General features: G+C 39.2%; 1 protein-coding gene across 1 annotated transcript; it reads right to left on the reverse strand.

The window, feature by feature from the left end:
* Positions 1-20,196: 20,196 nt before the first annotated feature.
* On the reverse strand, positions 20,197-22,126 carry LOC107805383 (uncharacterized). The gene is made up of 2 exons (XM_016629416.2): positions 21,439-22,126; positions 20,197-21,162 (listed from the first exon to the last, which is right to left on the reverse strand). Exons 1-2 carry the CDS (start codon positions 22,012-22,014, stop codon positions 20,341-20,343), a joined length of 1,398 nt encoding a protein of 465 aa, XP_016484902.2. The 5' UTR covers positions 22,015-22,126; the 3' UTR covers positions 20,197-20,340.
* Between the last annotated feature and the right edge of the window lie 2,729 nt (positions 22,127-24,855).

Raw genomic sequence — 24,855 nt, forward strand, 5'->3', positions numbered from 1 at the left:
ATCAAGGAAATCGGGGGCAAGGCTTCCAAAGGCCCCCAATGTACCAACAACCGAACAATTCACTCCCATTTTCATCCCAAGGTCCTAGTTCTTCCAACAATGATATGGGGAGAGTTGAAATGATGTTTGAACAGATGATGAAAAAGAATGCGGGCTCTGATGCTCAGTTGTCTTCCCACAATACTTCAATTAGAAATTTGGAGGTTCAATTAGGCCAAATCTCACAATCCTTGAATACTCGCCCTAAGGGAGCTCTACCAAGTGATACGGTAGTAAACCCGAAGGGTGTGAACAATCATGTTATGGCAGTAACTACAAGGAGTGGACGAGACTGTGATGTGAATGCCGCCAAACAAAAGCAAATTTTTAGTGATGAAGTTGAATTGCAAGAAGATGAAATTCCTTTGGTGGTTGAAAATGTGATTGATGAGAATGTGAATGAAGAAGTGAGGATTAATATTCAAGATGCCGAGGTGGAAACTCAAAATGAAGTGAACCCATCTAGGGAACACGTAATAGACATGTTGGAGCTGGTTGTGCCTAAAGCCAAGGCTCCTTTGCCAAAGCCACCTCCACCTTATCCTTAAAGGCTCATGAAGCAGAAAAATGAGAATTAGTTTAAAAAGTTTATTGATATGATGAAGATCTTATCCATTAATGTGCCTTTGGCGGAGGCTCTTAAACAAATATCGGGCTATGCTAAATTCATGAAGGACTTGGTGACAAAGAAACGATCCATGGATTGTGAAACTATAAAGATGACCCACCAAGTTAGTGCAATAGTGCATTCAATGGCCCCGAAGCTTGAAGATCCCGGTTCTTTCACCATCCGTGCACCATTGGGAGTGCGGACTTTGCTAAGGCTCTATGTGATTTGGGGGCAAGTATCAACTTGATGTCCTACTCAGTTTTCAAAACTTTGGGTATTGGGAAACTAATGCCGACTTCCATGAGATTGCAAATGGCGGATACAACGATGAAGAGACCAATGGGTATTGTTGATGATGTGTTTGTCCGGATGGACAAATTTATCTTGCCAGCTGATTTTGTGATCTTGGATTGAGAGGTGGATTATGAAGTTCCAATCATATTGGGGAGACCTTTCCTTGCTACTGGGAAGGCCTTAGTTGATGTGGAAGCAGGGGATCTCACCTTCCGGGTGGGTGATGAAAAAGTGGTCTTTTACGTGTGCAAGTCAATGAAACAGCCCAACAATTCCGAGGTGTGCTCTTTTGTGGACCTTGTCACGGCAGTGATAGTTGATGATAAAAGTGCAATGATCAATGTGGAGGACCCTTTAGAGGCCGTATTGTTGAATCTTGATGTCAATGATGATGAAGGCCGAGTGGAGTGTGTGAACTTTACATAGGATGGGCTCTTACTCTTATGAGCCTAGGAAACTATCTTTGGACCTTAAGAATAGGAAGACTCCACCAACAAAACCTTAATTGAGGAACCTCCGGTGTTGGAGTTGAAGTCGTTGCCTCCACACCTCAGATATGAGTTCTTAGGCCCTAGTTCTACTTTGCCAGTTATTCTTTCCTCTTGTCTCACTAACATGCGGGTTGATGCCACATTGGCGGTGCTCCAAAAGCGGAAGAAGGCAATTGGATGGACTTTAGCTGATATTCGGGGGATAAACCCCGCATACTATATGCACAAAATTATTCTGGAAGATGATGCAAAGCCCTCTTTGGAACATCAAAGGAGGTTGAATGAGGCAATGCAAGAAGTTGTGAAAAAGGAGGCGATCAAGTGGTTGGATGTCAGGGTTGTGTACCCCATCTCTGATAGCTCTTGGACTTCACTGGTACAATGTGTACCGAAGAAGGGTGGGATGACAGTGGTTGGAAATTTGCAGAATGAGTTGATTCCTACCAGGATCGTGACCAGTTGGAGGGTATGCATGGACTACCACAAGTTGAATAAAGTGACCTGCAAGGATCACTTTTCATTGCCTTTTCTTGATCAGATGTTAAACCGACTTGCTGGGCATGCCTTCTACTGTTTCTTGGATGGGTATTCTGGATACAACCAAATCTTGATTGCTCCGGAAGATCAGGAGAAGACCATATTCACTTGTCCATATGACACCTTTGCCTTTTCTAGGATGCCTTTTGGGTTGTGTAATGCACCGACTACATTTCAGCGGTGTATGATGGCCATTTTCACCAATATGGTGGAAGATATTTTGGAGGTGTTCATGGACGACTTTAGTGTTGTGGGTGATTCAGTTGATGAGTGTTTGAAAAATCTTGATAGAGTGTTGGCCCGTTGTGAAGAAACCACTCTTGTTCTTAATTAGGAGAAATGCCACTTCATGGTGGAAGAGGGCATAGTTCTTGGGCATAAAATTTCAAAGCATGGTATCGAGGTGGACAAAGCAAAATTTGATGTGATTTCAAGGCTCCCTCCCCCACCTTTGTCAAAGGAGTTAGAAATTTTCTTGGGCATGTGGGGTTCTACCGGATATTCATCAAAGATTTTTCAAAGTTAGTGAACCTCTTATGCAAGCTAATGGAAAAATATGCCAAGTTTGTGTTCGATGAGAGATTTATGAAAGCCTTTGAACTTCTCAAGCACAAGTTGACCACCACTCCTACCATTACCGCACCTAATTGGAGCTTACCCTTTGAGCTCATATGTGATGTGAGCGATGTTGCGGTTAGGGTGGTTTTGGGTCAAAGAGTGAACAAAATGTTTCGCCCGGTGTACTATGCGAGCAAGACAACGAATGATGCTCAAGTGAACTACACGATGACCGAGAAAGAACTTTTGGCTATTGTGTTCGCAATGGAGAAATTTCGGCCATATCTTATGGGTGCCAAGGTCATAGTCCATACCGATCATACCGTACTCCGGTACTTGATGATGAAGAAGGATTCCAAAGCTAGACTGATGCAATGGGTCTTGTTACTTCAAGAGTTTGATTTGGAGATTGTGGACCGGAAGGGTAGTAAAAACCAAGTGGCGGACCACTTGTCCCACTTGGAGGAGGAGGGGAGGCCTCGTGATGGCCTAGAGATCAATGATTCATTTCCCAATGAACAACTCCTTTCGGTATCGGTGAATGGTATGCTATGGTTTGCGGATGTTGCTAATTCCTTGTGACTGGTATAATCCCGTGTGAGCTCTCTTCTAACCAAAGGAAGAAGCTCAAACGGGATAGTTTGAATTTCTATTGGGATGAGCCATACTTGTTAAAGATTTGCATGGATGGTGTGATCCGAAGGTGTGTCCCGGAGGAAGAGCAATTGAGTATCTTGGAGGCTTATCATTCCTCTCCCTATGGTGGCCATCATGGCGGGGCGAGGATGGCTTCCAAAGTTCTTAGTTGTGGGTTTTGTTGGCCAACTTTGTACAAAGATGCAAGTGAACTTGTGAAGAGGTGTGATAAATGTCAAAGAGCGGGGGAAATTTCAAAGAAAAATGAGATGTCTCTCAATATCGTTCTTGAAGTTGATATTTTTGATGTATGGGGCATTGATTTTATGGGCACGTTTGTTAGCTCGTGTGGGAACACATACATTCTTATGGCGGTTGACTATGTTTCAAAGTGGGTTGAAGCCATGGCTTTACCCAACAATGAGGCCCGAAGTGTTGTTGCGTTTCTCAAGAAGAGCATTTTTACAAGGTTTGGCACTCCTCGTGCAATCATAAGTGATAGGGGGACTCATTTTTGTAATAAAGCTTTTGACATTTTTCTTGCAAAGTATGGTGTCAACCACAAAGTTTCTACTCCTTATCATCCTCAAGCGAGTGGCCAAGTTGAAGTCTCAAACAAGGAAATCAAGAGTACATTGTCAAAGACGGTCAATGCAAATAGGACCGATTGGTCAAAGAAGTTGGATGTTGCTCTATGGGATTATAAGACTACTTACAAGACTCTAATTGGTATGTCTTCATATCGGTTGGTATTTGGGAAAGCGTGCCATCTACTGGTCGAGTTAGAGCACAAGGCCATATGGGCTTTGAGAAAACTGAATCTTGAATGGGATGTGGCAACAAATCTTCGTGTGGAGCAGCTTAATGAACTTGATGAATTTCGATTACATGCCTACTCCAGTTCATCCTTGTACAAGGACAAGATGAAGTACCTTCATGATAAATATGCTCGAAGCAAGGAGTTCAAAGTGGGTGATTTGGTTCTCTTGTTCAACTCTCGGTTACGTTTGTTTCCGAGAAAGCTTAAGTCAAAATAGAGTGGACCTTTTGAAGTGGTGTTTGTGACTCCGTTTGGTGCACTTGATATGAAGAACAAAAATGGTGAGTTTTTCAGAGTGAATAGGCACAGGGTCAAACACTACCTGGGCAAGATTGATGACAACCACGTGGTGGCACTTCTTCATCTAAAGTGATTTGATGGTAACCTGAGTCGCGCCGCGATGTTATATCAGACGCTTCTTGGGAGGCAACCCATGTGTATTTATTTTTGTTTTTTTCTTTGATTTTCTTTGTAGTGTAGGATTTATTTTTGGATTGACTGGTTGTGAGATGCTGTAGGATTATGTTGATGCAGTGCGCGAACAAGTTGAAAAAAGATCACTCTCTGAAGTTTGCAGTGCGGACCGCACTCATTTTGTGCGACCGCAAAGGCCTTTGTGTGGGGGCAAGAAATCAATGCGGACCGCAAAAGTGATTTGACAAAAGTAGGGAGTCTCTGAAGTTTTCTACCACGACCGCATTGCATTCTGTGCGGTCCGCGGTGGTCCATTGCGGCCGCACTAGATTTCTTGATGTCCGCAGTGGCCAATCTCTTATTGCTTCATGTTTCTGAGCATCGCGGACTGCAGTACCATTTTGTGTGGTCCACGGCGGGTAGGTGAGCTGGGGCCTAGGACCTTTTCTATAAATAGGACCTGCGACCATCCATTTGAACTTTTCGATCTTTTTACTCTCAGAAGCATAAAAATTACTGTTCATCTCTTTAAACTGCACGCAATTAACTGCTAAGGCTCATTAATCATCACTGCATCTCATTTCTGGTAACTTTAATTCCTTCTCATTTGTTTAATTTTGTTATTTTTCTTTAATTTTTTGTTTTTCTTAGTTCCTTCTTCCTTCCCTTCCTGTTTTTCTTTTAATCTTATAGCATAGGTTAGTTAAATACTGTTTTAATTAGGACTAATTAGTTAAAACACTGAGGCAACACCTAGGGTATCATCAATAGGTAAAAATTTGGACTAAAAAATGAATAAAACTTGAACCCTAGGTTGGTGCTGATGTTGGGCACTCTGTGTGGACCGCGGTGGAATTTGTGTAGTCTGCGGTACCCCTGTGGGGTCCGCAATGCCATTTTATGAGGACCGCAGTGGACTAGATTCTGAATACTGATATTTGAGGATCGCAACCGCAATGGATTTTGTGCAGACCGCGGTGCCTCAATGCGGACCATAATGCCTTTTTGTGCGGTCTGCGGTGCATAGATTCAGAGAGTGGGTAGTTTGAAACCCACCTCTGTGCAGATCACAATGGATTTTATGCGGTCCGCGGTAGCCTCTTTGCGATCGCATCTCATTTTATGCAGTCCGCAAACTGCAACTTTTAACTATCTGCATTATTTTTCCTGCAAATCTGAGTTTCATTGTTTCTACTTATACTAACAAAGCAAAACTAAATGTTGATTGCATACAATGGTGAAATCACGAGGTAAAGGTGGTAAACAATCAGGAAGAGGAGAGTCCTCTTGGGGTAGGGGACAAGGAATGATAAGATTGACCCCACAAGTCCGACAAAACATAAAAAACACAAGGAGGATCATAAGAGTTGCAGACAGAGCTATTGACCAGTCGGGGAGTGAGTATGAGCCTTCCTGATAGGTATTTTTAGGCTCCGTGCCAGAGTATGTTCCTGACTGGCCGGAGATGAACTTGTTGAGGGATACACCTCTAGGCTCTCCCACAGCCCAAGCATCAGTGCATATATCTTCGGAGTTGTTCGAGGGCTCAGCTGCCGGCAGTGAAAATGAATACTCCACCTCTCCTATAGCTTCACTATCCAGAGAGGGTACAGTAGTATAAGATGGGGAAGAAGTAGAAGGTGGTGAGACCCAAGTAGGTGGGGTATAGAGGACTAGAAATCCGGAGGCATGGCAGGACTAGTTTGTAAGCGAGGTTGCCACCACAAGTTCATAGAGTGGTGGCCCGAGAGGAAATTGATACCTGAGCATAAATTTATCACCCAGGACCTTTTACCTCACAACCCCAATGTGTTGAGGCAGTTCTGAGAGAGAGAGCTGGATAGGACTACTTCATAGGCCACGTGGAGGACGCCAATGAGCATTTAGTGAAAGAGTTCTACACAAATGTGGCCCACATCAAAAAGGGCACCACAATCACCAAAGTGCGGAACTTGAAGGTGAAATTTGATGGCAAGACCATAAATGACTACCTGGGTTTCATGGAGGAGGATGAGTCCTTGTACTTGGAGAAGATGGCATTGGGTGAGGAAGCTCGTCCTTGGTTGGCAGAGTACCTGGAAATCCCAGGTACCACCCCCGATTAGTTGACTGCGGGAGTGAAAATCTTGAGGAGAACTTTGAATTTTGAGGCTAAGGGGTGGGAGACATTTGTGTGCAGCAGGCTAGACCCCACCACCCACGACAACTCACTCCCTATTCACCGAGCAATTTTGGTAGCATCTATCATGGTGGGGTACCTGATTAATATCGGGAATGTGATGTCCATGGTTATTACACGGGTAGTGAATGAAGGTGATAGATCTTATCCCTTCCCCAACTTCCTAACCATGTATCTGGAGGTCCTAGATGTGGAAAAATGGAAGTTTGATATGAAAGTGAAGGTGAAGGCACCTTTCTCATGGTATAGCCTACAGTTAAGGGAAAAGCCACTACTTCGACTGGCCAGTCTGAAGAGCCAGTAGTGGTAGTGGCTCCTACTCAGCCTCCTTCCACCTCAGCAGACATGGCCCCAGGTCCTTCCACTTCTATAGTTCCAGAGATACCCTCCTCCACTGCATACCCATTGACTGCTCACTGCCTGAGCCAGGCCCTCGCCAATATCAACAATTGGATGCAGACAACTATTTCTAAGCTGTCTGTACTATCTACCATGGTGGCAGCTCGGTCAGCACCTCCTCCTCCACAAGTCCCACAGTCCATTAAGGATATTCTCAAGGATCTTCTGGACAACCAGAAGAAGATCCTAGAGAACCAGAAATTGCTTACGGACGTTGTTGATTCACATGGAAAGGCACTCAAGGAACTTGCTAGGGAGGCAAAGAAAATGAGGAAGACTCGGGCTTCAAAAGAGTCGGTGAAGGAGCTACGGGTCGAGGTTGAGAGGTTGAAGGTGGATCACCTACCTTTAGATTTGCTATTGCATGACCCAACACCAGCAGCCCAGCCCCATCCAGAGCAGGAGTCTGAGAGGCCACCCAAGAGGAAGAGGGTGATTCCCCGGTCTGATGATGCAGTTATACAGTTGGAGGACCCGCAGGGAGGTTCCTCCAGCCAGCACCAGGATTCAGCCCAAGACTCAGTCCAGGTCCAGGCCCAGGTCCCAGCAGAGCCATAGATCACACGAAGTCAGTCACAGGTTCCCGAGCAGATAAAGATCCCAGGGATCCAGACTCAGGATCCCATGCAGACGGAGGACCCATAGGGAGTTTGTTTTTCCCCTCTCTTCTTATTTTGTGCTTATTTTGGTTAGTTGGCATTGAGGACCATGCCAGATTTCATTCGAGGGGGTAGCCCTATTTGGATATTCGGATGACTGTATATATGACAGTATTTTATGTTTTCTTTCCTTTTTATCTTTGGTATGTATATAAGTTTAGCATTTTATTGCACTTTTCGTACTTTTTACTTTGGGTCTGTATATCAAAGTTACGTTCTTATGTAAATATTCATTCCCCTTATTGTATATTCGATTAAATCCCCTCTTATACATATTTATTTTACTTTCCGCATTTTTCCTTTCTTAGCTTCTTATTTTATGTTCGTAAATTCTTGTTTTGAGTTTTTGCAATAAGCCTTTGGTTTTCTTAATACCACGGTTCTTTCCAAAGGTGGAATTTGTATGAACCGGGTGGCTCTTCCCGATGATGGATAGCATGACAACTTTCTTAAGGGTTTGAGTGTGTTTTCCTTTTTGCTTTTTAGTAGTTAGTTGGTAAGGGTGCCTCAAGCAAAGCTTCACTTGGGCCTAACACATTTGCCTTTGATCCTATGGTCAAAAACAAATCGTTGTGTATAGGATGGTGAAAGTTGTGACCTTGAGACTCTTGTGTTGGACAATAATCATCAAGTAATTTTTCGGGACCATTGTGTACTCAAATCTTATCTAAGGTTGTTGTGGACCCCCAACTCTATGTCTTTAGCAATCTCATAGTTGTGTGGCAAGAATTTGAATTGCAAGTCCAAGTCCCGAATCATTGGTCTAGAACTTGCCCTGAATGTTTGTCTAGGCAAAATCCTAAGTGTAATTTGACTTGAGACGTGATTATAGTCTCTCCTTGATCCGAATGATATCTTGAACACTTCCATAGCCTACCAATGATAAAATCCCTAGTCAGTCCTTTTGAGCCTTAGACCTTTTTCTTTCAAGAACCACGGTACAAGCCTTTACCCGTTCTAAAGATACCCTCTCTTGGCACCCAATCTTTCCTTAGCACATGGCAAAAGTATAAGTTTGGGGGGAGAGACGAGGATTGGAACAAAGTGGTAAAAGATACAAAATAAAGAAAAGGAAATGCAATGAAAAAGAAAGAAAATCAAAAAGACAAAAAGAATGTTCAATGTAGAAAAGAATGAAGGGATTCAATAAAAACAAAGAATGAAATGTGTGGAAAGTTGAGAAAAGAGAAAAGATTTGAAATGAACAAGAAAGAGTGATAGTGTGTCTCTCTAACCACCTTAGAAAGAAGTGAAATGACTTAAAAAGTCAAGTGAATGTGTGCCAAAATAAAGAAAAAGAAGTGCTAAAGGGAAGATGGAACCTACTTAGACCAAACAGTCCTACCCTAAACCAAAAGCCTTCACTGTGTCTCCACAAAAGCCCTATATGATCTTGAGTTGAATGAAGATTACATTAGTGGTGACTCACATAAGGGGAAAGCATATGGTACTTAGAGTTGGACTTGTGACTTTTCCTTGAGAGAGATGAGTGTATTTCCATTAACCTCGTTCTAAGTGCTACTATCATAAAGGTGAGGTTTGCTTAGGGAGAGTCGAGGATGTGTGAGTTTGGGTTCCATAATGACCAAAGTAATAGAAAGAGCTTCTTTGATGTGTTGAGTCAACTCTTGATGCTCTTGTGTCGCTCTAAATCCATGGTTTTTAAAAGAGTGAATATTGTTAATGATTTATTTGAACTGAGGGCAATTGTTAGTCCCAATTGATGCTAGATGAGGTCACTTTAGGTCAGCTGAATTTTCTTGGATTTACTCTTAAGGGGTGGGTCTTATTTTGTTCGCTTGAGGACAAGCAAAAGCTTAAGTTTGGGGGAGTTGATAACTAGGGATTATGATGCATTTTACAACCCTTCTTACTTAAATATTGATTAGAAATGTGTACAAAATAGTCCCAAAGGCTCACTATTGTACTTGATTGCAGGGTTTGATCAACAAAGTGATAATTCGTTAAAACCAGCTAAAAAGGAGTGAAACATGCACAAGTACCAAGAACAAGTCCAAGCTCAGTATAACAGGGCCACTGCGGCCGCACTCCATTCTGTGTGGTCCGCAAAGAGGAGGTTCAGAGAGTGCTCATTTCAGGCAGCCAAGCAATGCGGCTGCAAAACATTTCATGCGGACCGCATTGACTTCATTGCGGCCGCACTCTACTTTGTGTAGTCCGCAAAGCCCAAGTTCAGAGAGTTTCCAAGTTAGAGGAATATTTCTAATACGGTCCGAGGTCCATTTTGTGAGGACCGAACAGAAGCCACTACGGCCGTCGTGTATTTTTGTGCGGCCCACGGTGGCCAAGTTCAGAGAGCAGATGTTTCAGCCAAGAGCCTTAGTGCGGCCGCGCTCGATTTTGTGCGGTTCGCACTAGTCCCGTAGGGGTATTTTTGTCCAGAATTTTTGGCCTAGTATAAATAGTTTCTTTAACCATTTTTAGGTCATGAGTTGTATTCTAGACAGCAATTGCGCTCGTGAATAATGTTCTTTTGCCATTTTGAGTAAATTTATATTAGTTTCATCATTGAATCTTCAAGTTTTATCTAGTAATTAAATATTATGGGTTTTTCTTCATATATTTCTTTGTTTTCTTCTAAAATCATGAGTAGCTAGACCCATTAGCTAGGGTTGTGGCTCAACCCTAGTGTGGGTAATAGATGGGTCTTGTGTTTTAAGGCTTGAATGTCTATGGGTGTTTGATATTTGGACTAATTTATGGTTTAAATGTTGAATTAGTGGTTGCAAACACTAGTTTATGCCTAGTTGACTTTGGCTCTTCTTGAGAAAGAGAGTTTAAGTCTACAAAATTGGTCCAACAAGGAATTGGGGTGTATTCAAGAGATTGAATGCCCCAATTAAAGGGTTAAACCTAGAGATAGTAATACCTGACTTGAACCTCTATTGCTTGCACAAATTATCATGCCCAATTGGTCTTGAGAAAGTCAATTAGGGCAAAATCACTCGAACTACCGAGAGGTGTAGAGTGAGTAGTATCGTGCAATGGTTATATCGTAATCCCCAAATATGACAATCTAGCCTTAGATTCGAGAATCCATCAATTACCCACCTAGGACAAAGTCACTTCCCTAGTGCCTTTTAACTATTTATACAACCTTGAATAGTTTACTCTTAGCTTAACTTAGACTAATTTAGCATCTTGGTAGTATAAAATTAGAAGTAATATAAAAAACAACTATGTTTAGAAGTGCATTTAGGAACAACCACGCAACTCCAATTTAGATAGAAACTCAACTCCAATCTCTAGCTCTCTGTGGAAATCGATCCCGACCTTCTCGGGTAAAAGATGCTTCGACCACTCTTGCTACTTTGTAGTAGTACAGGGTTGGACTCGATCAAAGAATCCCATCATTCTTCTCCTTTTCCTTGGTAAGCTCAGTTCTGAGAGCATCCCTCTCAAATTCAACCTCTGCTAAGCGAGCCTTCAGCCTAGCTATCTCAGCATCTTTAGCCTCACTTTTCTGAACAAGTGCCCTGACTTTACTGTTGATAGGTGTCTTCTTGGATGAACCAGGTTCATTTGGAATGGCATTGACTAAATAGTCACAAGAAAGCAGAGTATTACTGCCAAAGTAATCCTTGCTTGTGTCCATTTCCCATTTCTTCAGAGGCACATTGCACCTATCCAGAACCGTAGTCAGAATAAATCCATAGAGGGTGGCATGAGCCTTGGAGCCATTTATTACCTTGTCCAGTAGCTTGATGATGAATGCAACCAGTTAATTTGCCTTCCACTTTCAAGGCACTCCATCAGAACTAAGTCCATATAATTTGCAATATGCCTTCTCTCCTGCCTGGGCAGTTTGCACTTGTTGACAAACTCAAAAATGACTTTGTGTTGTGGATTCATCTCACTCTTGTGCACAAACTTGGCCTCATTCATTTCTTTAACATCACATAATCTCCTAGTGATTTGAAGGGCAGGAGGAAGGGAATCTAGACTTGGCCATCTTTGTCTGGTGTAGTCATCATATCCCTCAGCAAGGATGTCTAGAATCTCTCCCAGCTTCTCTGCATCAAATGTCACTTGAACTCCTTTGACTTTGCTTGTAACTCTGCCATCTTTGACCTCAGCATTCGCCATGAATTCAATGATTTAATTTCTGGCCAATCTCCCATCCATCTGAAAGACCATGTCCTTCCATCCCTGAGCAGCTAGGGTGTCAACCAAACGAACCATTCCTGGTTCCATCAAATCTTTCAGCAATCTTCCCTTCAAAATTTTTCTTTTGCCAAACATGGTCAGCTTGTCTTGTTCACCATCAGACTCACCTTTTTCTTCACCACTCCATTCCTCATCTTCAAAAACTCTAACTTGTTTGCTTTTCAGTGCAGACCTTGTCTTCTTGGCCAATGAAGGTTCAGCAGCCTTAGACACAGATGAAGACTTCTTGGAAGAAGTCTTGGACTTTTTGGGCTTGGGGGTCTAAACCTCCATTGTTGTATAGTCCTCCTGATAGACATGTTCCATCTCCTCAACATCAACAGCTTTAGAGGACTCTGTAACCTTACCTTTTCCTTTATCCATCCTTTTTTTCTTACTTTTAGCCAAAGCCTTTTGTAGGTCACTCTCACTTTGTTTTGCCTTGCTTCTTGTGGCTCTTTCCTTTGGCAAGGGAGTTTCAGTAGTTGTTGGAGAGGAAGCCTTTCGTTTCTTCGAAGGTTTAGTAGCACTGGGGGCTTTTGGTGTTAGAGTTCTCCTTTTCTTTGGATCATAACTGGCACCTACTTTCTTTATAAGATCTGCTAGGGTCTCCTCAATAGATGAACCAGGTTCATCTTCCTATGAACTTAGATTAACCAACCCTTCAGCAGCCTCCTCAGAACCACTTTCCCCTGACTTCTTGCCACTTTCTTCCACAGTTGCATGTACCACCCCACAGATAGCTGGTACGGTAATTCAGAAGTGGGTGAAGAACCAACCACTCCCTTTCCTTTTACCCTAACATCACCATATACACACACTCTCTCTCTTTTTCTTCTTCAATTTTCTTTTTACCTCCACTCTTTCCCAATTCAGCCATTTCTATATCTCTAATAGGTCCAACAAAAACAAACCTATTTTCTAAATATTTAGCCAAAGTAGAACTTATCTTAGAAAGGGGGTTTTGAGTCTTCTCAGAGTCAGACGACCCAGGTCCTTCCTCCTCACTCGAAGATTTGAATGAATCATCTGAGTTCTTAGAATCTTGGGCTTGGGCTTGGGCAGCCTTCAATTGTGCATTTAATTTCTTTGACAATGCACCCGAGGCTACAATTTTTCATGCTAGCATTTTAACACGTCTTTTCTTAGGCTGGGGGTTTGTACTAGGTGGAGGAGGTGTGGAGGAACCAGAAGGGGATGGTGATGGAGGAGTCCCTGGGTTATTTTGAGGGTTCAACATTGTAGCTGATGGCTTGAGAGAGTTTGTGAATTAAGCATTTGGAGAAGAAAACAATTTGGAGTGAAAAAGGATTTTTGACGGTTTAGAATAATGAGGGTGGCAGAAGGTAATAATGAGTATTTAAAGAGAAAGGGTTATTTAATGAATAACAGTAGCTTTAACAGTCAATTAGAGGTCTAATCAACCTGAAATTGCAGGTTGAACGAACGGTTAGGCTTCCTTAGATTTTAGGCAATTTTTTTGTGGTGTGAATTCTAATGAGGACGAAACTGGTTCAAAAACAAACGGATAGGATTTTCTAATGTGTTGAACAATGGTCGGACTCTGCTCATGATTTAAATATTTATATTTCAAATTGTGCAGAGTATAGAAAATGCTTGGCATTCAGATGAACCAATACTGATGAACCAGGTTCTTCATTTAAAATTCTCTTGATCATGCTGCAATTTACCACAATAGAGAAAATTTTGTTAGAGATCAGTGAGTCATATTAACACATGTCATAGGAGTATACTATTTACAGTATGAAGCTGAGTAGAAATTAATCTAGATATTTACACAAGTTCCAGATTTCCTAGCCAAATTTGTTTTTCATTTTTTTTGAATTTTTTTCATTGTGCATGCTGAGCTGGTCCCATTAGGTGATCTTAATCATCCCTAATTCTAACTTGTTCCTTTCAAATCTTTCTCTACTCAGTACTTTAGTAAAGATGTCAGCAATTTGTTTATCAGTAACACAGAATTCTATGGTAATCAATCCTTTCTCATAGTTGTCCCTTAAGAAGTGATGTCTAACATCTATGTGCTTAGTCCTCTTATGATGAACTGGATTCTTGGTCATACTTATAGCACTAGTGTTATCACAAAAAATAAGAATGCAACCACTTCAATGCCAAAATCTATTAGCTGCTATTTGATCCACAACAATTGAGCACAACAAGAGGCAACATCAACATATTCATCCTCAGCAGTGGATAAGGCCACTGAATTATGCTTTTTAGTGGCTCATGATACAAGACATGAACCAAGAAAATGAGCCATACCTAAGGTGCTCTTCCTATCCATAAGGAAACTTGCATAGTCAGCATCAACATATCCCACTAGATTAAAATTACTACCTTTGCGGTACCAAAGACAAAGATCAGTAGTGCCTTTCAAATATCTCAGTATCCTCTTGACAACAGTCAAGTGAGATTCCTTAGGATTTGCCTGAAAACGAGCACAAAGTCCTATACTGAAAACTATGTCAGGTCTGCTAGCAGTAAGATACAAAAGTGAACCAATTATACCCCTATACAACTTTTGATCAACAAATGAACCAGGTTCATCTATGTCTAATTATTAGTTGTTGCAATGAGTGTGTCTATTTCCTTTGATTTATCCATTTTAAACTTCTTAATCAACTCTTTTGCATATTTCTGTTGATGGATCATGGTTCTATTTGGGTTTTGTTTGATCTGTAAGCCTAAGAAAAAGTTAAGCTCACCCATCATACTCATTTCAAACTCACTCCCCATTAATTTGGCAAAATCCTTACTTAGTTTGTCAGTGGTTGCCCCAAAAATTATGTCATCAACATATATTTGTACTACAAGAAGATTTTTACCTTTTTCCCTCAGGAATAGAGTACTATCAATTTCACCTCTCTTGTAGCCATGTTCAAGCAGAAATTTGGACAGTCGTTCATACCATGCTCTAGGAGCCTGCTTGAGTCCATAGAGAGCCTTGTCTAATTTGTACATATGTTTCGGACACTCCTTGCTCTCAAACCCTGGAGGTTGTTTGACAAACACTTGTTCTTTTAGATAGCCATTCAGGAAGGCACTTTTGATATCCATCTAATGAATAGTGAATTCCATGTGTGCTGCAAAGGCTATGAGGAGTCTTATTGCCTCCAGTCTTACAACTGGAGCAAAGGACTCATCATAATCTATGCCCTTCCTCTTGGCTATAACCTTGGACCACCAGTCTTGCCTTGTTCCTTGTAACTGTTCCATCTTCATAAAGTTTGTTTTTGAAGACCCATTTAGTGCCAATTACTGATCTGTCTTTGGGTCTTGGAACTAGATGCCAAACTTGATTTCTCTCAAACTGATTGAGTTCATCTTGCATTGTATTTACCTAATCTGCATCCTGCAAAGCCTTAGCAACATTTTTAGGTTCAATAAGAGATAAGAAAGCATCAAAAGCACACAAATTCTTTAATTGTGATCTAGTTTTAACACCAGATGTTGGATCAGTGATTATGTTCTCAATGGGATAAGAACTTTGATACTTGTAAGGTTTCACAACCAACTTGTTTCTGTTTGATGTTTCTCCCATATTCTGTTGTTGAGGAATAGGGTCATGGATAAGTTCCATTAGGGGATTGGTTTCAGTTCTTCTTTGTTCAGTTCCCCTTGTCAGGTTGCCCTGAATGGAAAAACCTGTTCCATCACCTGTTCCTTCTTTTGGTGCATCTTTAGCTTAAGTTATGACTTCACTCAATTCTTTACCAGCCCAATAGCTTCATCTTCATGTTCCTGTCTCTCAGAAAGAATGTTAGTTTCATAAAAAACTATATGTACACTTTCTTCTACACACAAAGTTCTTTTGTTGTACACTTTATAAGCTTTTCTATGTGAAGAATATCCCAAGAATACTCCCTCATCACTTCTGGGATCAAACTTACCTAGGGAGTCCTTTTCATTACTGTGCACAAAGCACTTGCATCCAAATGCCCTAAGATGAGATATATTTGGTTTTATCCCTTTAAGTAACTCATAGGGAGCCTTCTCTGTAAGAGGTCTAGTCATGCATCTATTAATGATGTAACATGCAGTATTTACAGTTTCTGCCCAGAAGCTATGTGGCAGTTTACTAGAAAGAAGCATAGTCCTAGCTATATCTTCAAGAGTCCTATTCTTTCTTTCAACTACTCCATTTTGTTGAGGAGTCCTAGGGGCAGAGAAATTATGATATATACCATGCTCATCATAAAATTCAATAAACTTAGCATTTTCAAATCCAGTTCCATGATCAGACCTAATTGATGCAAGTTGATTACCTAGTTGTTTCTGAGTTTTTCTAACAATGGCAGTAAACATGTCAAATGCTTCATCCTTAGAAGTTTAAAACAATACCCAGGTAAACCTAGAATAATCATCAATAAGTACCATCACATATTTCTTACCACCTCTACTCAATGTTCTCATTGGACCACAGAGATCCATATGAACCAGTTCCATTGTCCTGGTTGTGCTTACCATTTTCTTGCTTTTAAAGGATGATCTTACCTGCTTCCCCCTTGCACAGGCCCCACAAACTTTGTCTTCCTTGAACTTGATGTTAGGTAATCCTATCACCAGGTCCTTAGAGACTAATTTATGGAGTTGATTTAGACTTGCATGACCAAGTCTTTTGTGCCACATGAGAGGATCATTGTCTAACACACTCAAGCAAACGAGTTCATTTTCTGAAAGAGTGGATAAATCTACAATGTAAATGTTGTTAACTCTTTTTCCCTGCAAAACAATCTTGTCAGTGGTAAGATTTATCACAAAATATTTGGTAGAGGTGAATGCTACCAGGTTACCTCTGTCACACAGTTGTGCTACATTGATTAGGCTATATTTCAAGCCATATATCAAGTAGACATTCTCAATGGAATGTGAGTTTGTCTTACTTATCTTTCCAACCTCAATGATCTCACCTTTCTTCCCATTTTCAAAGGAGACATTACCTCCTTTTAGATCCTCAAGTGAAAGGAACTGGTTCTTGCTTCCAGTCATATGCTTTGAGTAGCGACTATCCATTTACCGTACTTGGCTACTTCCCTTCACTTGGACATGCAAAACGAAATCAGGGGTTAGTCTTAGGAACCTAAACTAGTTTAGATCCCTTTCTATAGGCAAAAGGGTAAATTAAATTCCTTTTGGCCCATCCAGGCAGCCTATTTTTCTCTTGAACAAATGTTTTATTCTTTTGACTGACCTTTTCTTTTGCATTACATTCACTTTTGTAATGACCAATCTTGCCACAATGTGTGCAAATTTGTTTTCAAGAAGTGTGATGTACTTGATTTTGGGATCCCACTTAGGTGTTGGGATCCCATAGCCAAGTCCTCTCTTGTTGCTAATGTGGTGGTCTTGTAGCCAGGATAGTGCATCAGAAGACTTATTCCATTTGCAAGTTCTGTCTAGTTCATGTTTTACCTTCCCTAGGTCTTCTTTTAAGACTCTTATTTGTTCATCTTTCTTGTACAACTCATCATTAATTTTCCCAATATTTTCTTCTAAGGTGATATGTGTGTGATCAACCTTCTTCTTGCCTGTTCCTAATTTCAGTTTTAAATTTTCAGATCTAAGTTCTAATATGCTAGTGTCAAGTTCAAGAACCTGGTTCTTCAACTCAGTATTTTTACTATCGCTCTCACTAGCCCTAGATTCTAAATTTTTGGACTTGGCTTTTAAGATCACACACTCCCTAGACAGCTGTTCTTTCTCATTGTTTATTACCTCAGACTCATCAATGAAGTCTAGCAATAATTCAGATAACCTTTCTTTAGACAAAAATTTAATCTTGTCTTTGAGATGAATCACATTTACCTCTTGTTCATCATCTGATTCTCCAATGGCAATAAGTGCTTGTTCATATCCAGTTTCATCTTCTGAATCCTCATCTGAGGTTTCTCCCCAAGCAGCAACCATATCCTTTGTTGATCCTTTGTTCTTTTTGGGTTGAACCTGTTCCTTCTTCCTATTCATTCGTTCAGCCCTTTCCTTCTTCCATTTGATTTCACACTGAAGACAATTCTTGATCATGTGGTCAGTCTTGCCATATTTGTAACAGCCCTCGTTGGTTTGTTTCTCAGGAGCCCTTGGTTTGTTGAATGTTGTACCTCTTGAAGAACCCTTTTCCTCTCATTAGGTACTTCTTGAAATCCCTTGTGATCATGGCCATTTCATCATCCTCTAGATCTGCACCTTCAGGTATTCTGAGAGCCAGACTCCTTTCCTTCTTAGGTGCATCAATTTTCATGGTTTTCCTTCTCAGTTCATAGGCAATGAGATTTCCAATCAGCTCATCCAACTTGAGAGTAGCAATGTTCTTTGATTCCTGAATAGTAGTGATTTTGCTTTCCCAAGTTACTAGTAAGATCCTTGTCAGGATTTTCTCAACCTTGTCTTCTTCAAGGATAAGTCTTCCAAGAGATTTAAATTCATTTGTTAGTGTTATGAACCTTGTGTACATCTCCCAGATAGTTTCTCTTTCCTTCATGGTGAAATTCTCATATTAAGAGTACAACAGTGTTCCTCTTGATCTCTTTACTTGAGGAGTTCCTTCATGGGCCACTTGTAGAGTGTCTCATATGTCCTTAGTAGTGGTACAACTTTGAATCCTGATGTACTCCTCTAGACCTAGTCCACACACAAGCCATTTCTTGGCCTTAGCATTCTTTTCCCATTTTTTCAAATCTTCAGCAGTGCAGTTAGCTCTTGCCTTTGGCACGTCCACTCCTTTGATATTCTTCTTTGTAGTAGCCAGGGGACCATCAGTGACTATGTCCCAGAGTTCATAGTCTGCTCTATGATATGGTCTCTCATCCTGTTCTTCCACCAAGAATAGTATTGACCATTAAAGAGTGAGGGCTTAGCAATGGATTGCCCTTCCTAGTTTCCAGGTGGTGCACTCATCTTGATCTGGTCCTAAGGTGTTAACCTCTTCAAGGATAACCCGCTCTGATACCAATTAATGTTTTATACTTCAATACCACACAAGAGGGGGGGATGATTTGTGTGGTACCCAATTTTCGCTAAACTATAGAAGGACCTGGTTCTTCTATGTGTTCCAACTACTACTGTTTGCGGAATAATAAGTAAAGAAAATAAAGAATACAGAGATTTTACGTGGAAAACACCTGGCTCAAAAGGTGAAAAAACCACGACCTACTTTCCAATAGGATCTTCCCAAACTCTCCATTAAAATCACTGAGCCACAAACTGCATTTACAAAAACTCTTTTGTAAACCCAGGATTAACTCTAATCCCGTTGTGGCATACAACCTCAACTGTTGTGACAACTTCAAGTTAACTCTAACTTGAAAACTCTAAGTACCTATACAATTGCTTCTATAAAAGCTGAAAGGTACACTGTAAAATTACCTACTACAATTGAACTAGAATAAAAGATAGACACTTGGAACTGGTTCTTCTATCTGGTTCAAGTAGCTTCAGGATTGCACGCTTGAATCACACATAAATTGCTTGCAAAATTGCCTTGCTATTTTGCTCTCAATTCACGTTTAACTTCTGCTTATGTGCATTACCTGTAAAAGAGAACAACACTGATATTTAAGGGGTTAGTAATTAGAGATTGACTGGGATACAGATGCTACTCTTCTATGGTAGAAGAGTTCTAGTTGATCTCATACTCTAACTCTACCCTCTTCCTAAACTGTATTCTCTTCGTATAAGGAGTCTTTCTCTCCTTATCCAATATGCAATCTTTTCGATCAGATCAGAAGATATTACTTCTGATAAGTTAGATTTATCTCCTTCACGTGCATCTCACATGTTTGGGTTGATCACGACCGTGCTTCACAAGATGGACCTGGTCCATGTCTGAGTTCTTTTGTCAGTCTTCAAAACTTCACATTTACTTGGTTGAACAGATTTGAACCTAAATCGCCAGTATAATTTCAGCTCAAAAGTGATTACATGTTAATCAATCATATACATGTCACACCGAAAAAAAAACAAGAAGATAACATTTGAGTTTAATCTCTCATTGACATATAATTAAACATGTGGAGCTTAGCTCTCATATAATTGAAGCATTCTTATGAATTGTTTCTGGTTGATTGAGAAAGATGAACTCGAGCCAAACATTCTTTTAACTGGTAATTTTAAAAGCTGGAAGTTTAGATGTGGTTGACTGGAAAACACTAAGCTAGAAGCAGAGAAATTTCTCTGTTAAATTACTATGTGTACTATTGAATTGCCAATATTGTTTAATTTAATAAATAAATGTTGACTAGAAACAAAGAGAGCAGTTTGAATAATCAAAGTGAGTTTATAAACCATATGCACAGTGATGCAAGCCATTTTAGAAGCTAGCAAGAAGTTTCTGTTTGATTAACTTTTTACTTTTCCCAATTTAAAAGCTATTATGGTGAAAACTTAGAAAGAATACCAATTTATTCTGTTTGGACTTGTCTATGCATTTAGATTCATAACATTTGACGATAATATGAGACAATAAGAACAAACATGAATATTTCTCTTAATGGTTGAGCCCTATTTATCATTACAGCATATCAAACATTGACATTTGAATTTGCAGATTTTCGTGCTGCTGCTGATCTTATTTTATGCCTCTTTTTATGCCATATACGCAACAAACGTAAAGTGTTTCCAAGTAGAAGTAGTGCCATTAAACCACACCATACTATAACTCCAATTTCAATAACCTGACCAAGTGGTTCACTGTCCTTTTTAGGTGTGACGATGTAAATTGATATGCCATAAGTGAGTGCTGTAGTGGTAACTGTTAACCACATGATAACCATCAAACCCCACATGAACAGCCTGCGCTTGAACGGCAATCCACTTATCAACAGCAATATTGTGCTGAGAGAGGAGACAAAGGCAATGGTGTTAGCACGAAGGAAATATCGATACGATTTGGGATGATTATAAGCCATTACTGCTTCCCCTGCTCTATGTGAAGGTATTCCCTTATTATCCAATTTTCCTTGTTCTTGCCAAACACCTCCTGGAGGGTTCATTCCAGCTTGGAATGCCATGGTTGCAATAAGTGAGGCCACCACCATTATTGTTTCGCGTTTCTTGGATAGCCAATCGCCTTTTGATGGGTGGTTTTGGGCCTGATTTCCGCCTAAATATACTGGCATTGTTGAAGCTGGTAGTGAATGCGGAGTTGCAGCTGATTTATTCGGAATTTTGATATCATTTTGGATATCCTTTGCTCTTAAGCCTCCAGCTTCTCTAAGACTGTCTCCAATTTGTAGATCAATCATGTCCCTCCTACTTTGTGCTAAAATATCTAATGTTGTATTACCATATGCATCCATTGCATTCACATCTATTTGATTGGTCTTTAGCAAGTATTTGATAGTCTGCAAGAATGGTAGGTGGTTTAATAAATATAAGAAAATGAACTTAGTTTCGCACCCAAGGGTTTAAATTCAAATCCTAACGGAGAGAAAAAAACATTAGGTGCATGATTTCTTGTCATCTGTTCAAGCCTTGGTGGACAGAGTTACCTGATACCTGTTGCTGGTGGGAGATAGCAGGTATCACGTGAAATTAGTCGCGGTGTGCGTAAGCTGGCCCGAAATCACGATTATAAGAAAAAATGAAGTAAATTTCTTTTCTAAGGAACAACAACATACCTCAATTTGCTTATCAGCAACAGCCAAATGCAGAATGGTGAAGCCATCACTATCCTTTGCATTCAAGAATTCATAGTCCCATGATCCAATCTCCATCAGCACCTTGAGAACCTCCAGCTGATTATGCTTCACACACAAATGCAAAACGTTTTCTCCATTGATCGTCGTTCCTAGAGCTGCTCGAGGCCTGATTTGTATTAGTTCTTTGATGACTTCAACTCGACCTTTGATAGCTGCTAGATGGAGAGGATTTCTACCATCGCGATCATGAGCTAAGCATATATCAGGATTCACTACTAACAACACCTTGATAATTTGTAGGTGTCCTTTAGCTGAAGCTATGTGAAGAGCTGATGATTTTCGCGAATCCAATTCAGCTGCAAGCTGAGGATTTTGAGCCAGAATTAACTTCACAAACTCAACATGCCCGCGCATTGTTGCTATGTGCAGAGGAGTTTCATTGAAGCAAGTTAAGATAAGTCTATCAAGAATTAAAGCATCTCGCTGAAGTAATTCTTGTAAAGTTCTTACATCTCCTTCAACTGCAGCTTCATAGAGTTTCTTCTCAATTTCCATCTTGATCTTATCTGTTTTTCTCTTTTTCAATGAGATTCTTTTATTAAAAGAACTGTGGTTGATTTATGTGTTGATCTTTTGTACTTATTGGATTTAGTCATACTAGGAAAATTCTTGACTAAATTTTGGTCTTGCTTTAAAAGGATATTATAAATGCTTTGAACTAGTCTTATATTGTTATGAAAATGACATTTAAAGCTATCTTTCTTCCTGGAAGCTACCTGGACAAAATGACTATTCTTCCTCAACCAAGTGAATTGGTTAATTGAGAAGACCCGCACCAAACTTTTCTTTTATTTAAATTATAAACTATGTTGCTCGAGTCCTTCAAAAATACTACTGAGTTGTGTTGTCGGAATCTTCAAAAGTTACTCATTATGGAGTTGATAAGGTGCAGCGACATATTTGAGGATCCAAGAGCAAACATAGATGATAAATTATTTGCAAGTCAATTGTCAAATTGAATTTGAAGTGTGAACACACGGATAACTCTTGACTATGCTTCAAACACAATTACGCCACAAAATTAAGAGCCCGTTTGGACATAAGATTTTTTTCGAAAATTTTTTGCTTTTTTTTTAATTAGTGTTTGACCATAATATTTCCAATTTTCACTTGAACATGAATTTTGGAATTTTTTTTTCGAAAATTTTAAAAACTCTAAAATCTGTCTTTTGGCGGGATTAAAGGAAAAAAAAGATGAGAAGTTTGGAATAGTAAAGCAACTCAGTTTTCTGAAAGCGGTTCATTAATAAATGAGGCGTCAGCTAGAGTGCTATTGAACAAAGATTATCGTATGCAACCATTCATTGGTGGTCTCAAGTCTGAAAGTAGCTCTGTTTAGCTTGATCCTATGATTACGTCTATTTTCTCAATTGGGTTTCCTTTCGTTTTTTAGGTTTCACGAAGTTGCTTGGACAAATGAACATGTGTTAATTTGATTTTTTCAATTGTGTTTCCTCTGTTTTATTCATTTTTTGCTTTATTGATCTTGGGTTAGTAATTACCTTTAAATTGATCCTATGTTACTTCTATTTTCTCAGCCAATTTTGTCGGGTTTTACTTTATTATTTGGATAATTGAAAATTTAGCTGTGAAATGTCCTATTTTAACCCGGGGCGGCCCGACCAATTTTGTGGCCTAAAGCCAAACTTTATGAGAGGCTTTAATTTTTTTATTAATAAAAAATATTTTATTTTTATTTGAAATCTATTTTTCTAACTTTTTTAGATGCAAAGTTATTATTAATTTTTTATAATCAATTTCTCCTAATAAGTCTTTCTCAATTTACAATATACCTAATTCATTAATATCTTTGAGACATTGTTGATCTTAGATAAGATTTTATCAATTTTAATTTTGAAGCACTTTTTTTGCACTGAAACAACAATACTAGGATTTATTAACATTATTCTATAAGTAATATAGACATTTGGAAAATAATCAAATCTTTTTATTTGATTGAGTATATCAATTAAACTGTTATCTTCTAATTGTAGTAATTTTTTTTAATATTTTTAATTCAGAAAATAAATCTAAACTATCAATATCGGGTTGATTATTATGATTTACGGAGCATTCAAGATGAAGGCAGTATTTTTTCAAATTTCCATCATCTGGTAATCTCAGTTTTTACTGCTAAATAGAAAACCAAATTTTTTTCATATGCCTATAATTATTCAAATCTATTTTAAAGTGAAAAAATAACCTTGTCTACTACTCTCTCATGTCCATAATAAGTGACTTTTTGGCTTTTATTTTGATCCAAAATAAGTGTCCTTTTATATAATCGAGGAGGAATTAACTTTATTTTTCCAAAACTTACCCTAATTTACATATCTCTACATGTCAAGGTAACAACATATAAATTTTAATTAAGGATAATTTAGTCAAAATATATTTTTGTTCTAGGAGTCAATATTTTCTTAAGGGGCACAACAAAGGTTAAAAAGTCATTCATTATGGACCAGAGGAAGTATGTAAAAAAAGTAATTAACTCTAAAGGACTTTTCGAGAGATTTTGACATTTCACTATTAACATTCTCCTCAAATTATTTCATCTTATATATTTTGTTTCTTATGAAATTTGTGTTCAATATTAATTTCAAATGCAATTTCCTTGGTAGAAATCAAAGCAACTGCAAATCCTTCGTCTCTATATTTGTTAAATAAAGAAATCAATTTTTTTCAATTCATATAACTTTTTTTAAAAATTTATATATAGCCTATTAGGTTTAAAAAAAATGAGGCCTCCACAAATGTGAGACCTAAAACAGTTGCTTTACCTGCTTTATGGACGGACCGCCCCTGATTTTAGCATGGGGTGATGGGGTGATGGGGTTATGTGTTAGTTTTTATCTATTAAGTTATGTACACCTTATCAAACCGAGAAGTATCATGTTCATCCCAGTTTCAACTTTTTCTTCTCTCGGTCCTTTTAAGTCATGATTTGATTTTTTATTAGGTGGTTCTATACAAGTCTATACCTTCATAAAAGATTGTTAATCTATACCTCCACAGAAGGTTGTAAAGTCTTCTTTGTAGGTATTTGCATTTTTTTCCCTTTTTAATCATAGATAAATGTATCTCATTTTCTTTATCTTGAAAAGCTTTGCTGGCTTTTGTAGTGTGAAAATATAGTTCCAATTTTCTTTCTTGATGTTGTACTGGTGTTTTACATTCGTGATGTTTTGTCCTTTTTTTGTGCCGTCGAATCACTCTACTTGCACATATATATCATTTTGATAGCTCTATTAATTTATTGTTTAATAGCTATTGCTAGCACAAGTTGCTCACTTTTTTTATTAACAAAATATGAGATTCACTGTTTTAATTAAGTGA

This window comes from Nicotiana tabacum, unplaced genomic scaffold, assembly GCF_000715075.1.
Source record: "Nicotiana tabacum cultivar K326 unplaced genomic scaffold, ASM71507v2 Un00150, whole genome shotgun sequence".
Classification (NCBI taxonomy): domain Eukaryota; kingdom Viridiplantae; phylum Streptophyta; class Magnoliopsida; order Solanales; family Solanaceae; genus Nicotiana; species Nicotiana tabacum.

Coding starts and splice junctions, on each gene's coding strand:
- LOC107805383 (XM_016629416.2), bottom strand. CDS start 22,014: ATGGAAATTGAGAAGAAACTCTATGAAGCTGCAGTTGAAGGAGATGTA. Junction 21,163..21,438: donor TTGCTGATAAGCAAATTGAG/GTATGTTGTTGT, acceptor CCATTCTTGCAG/ACTATCAAATACTTGCTAAA.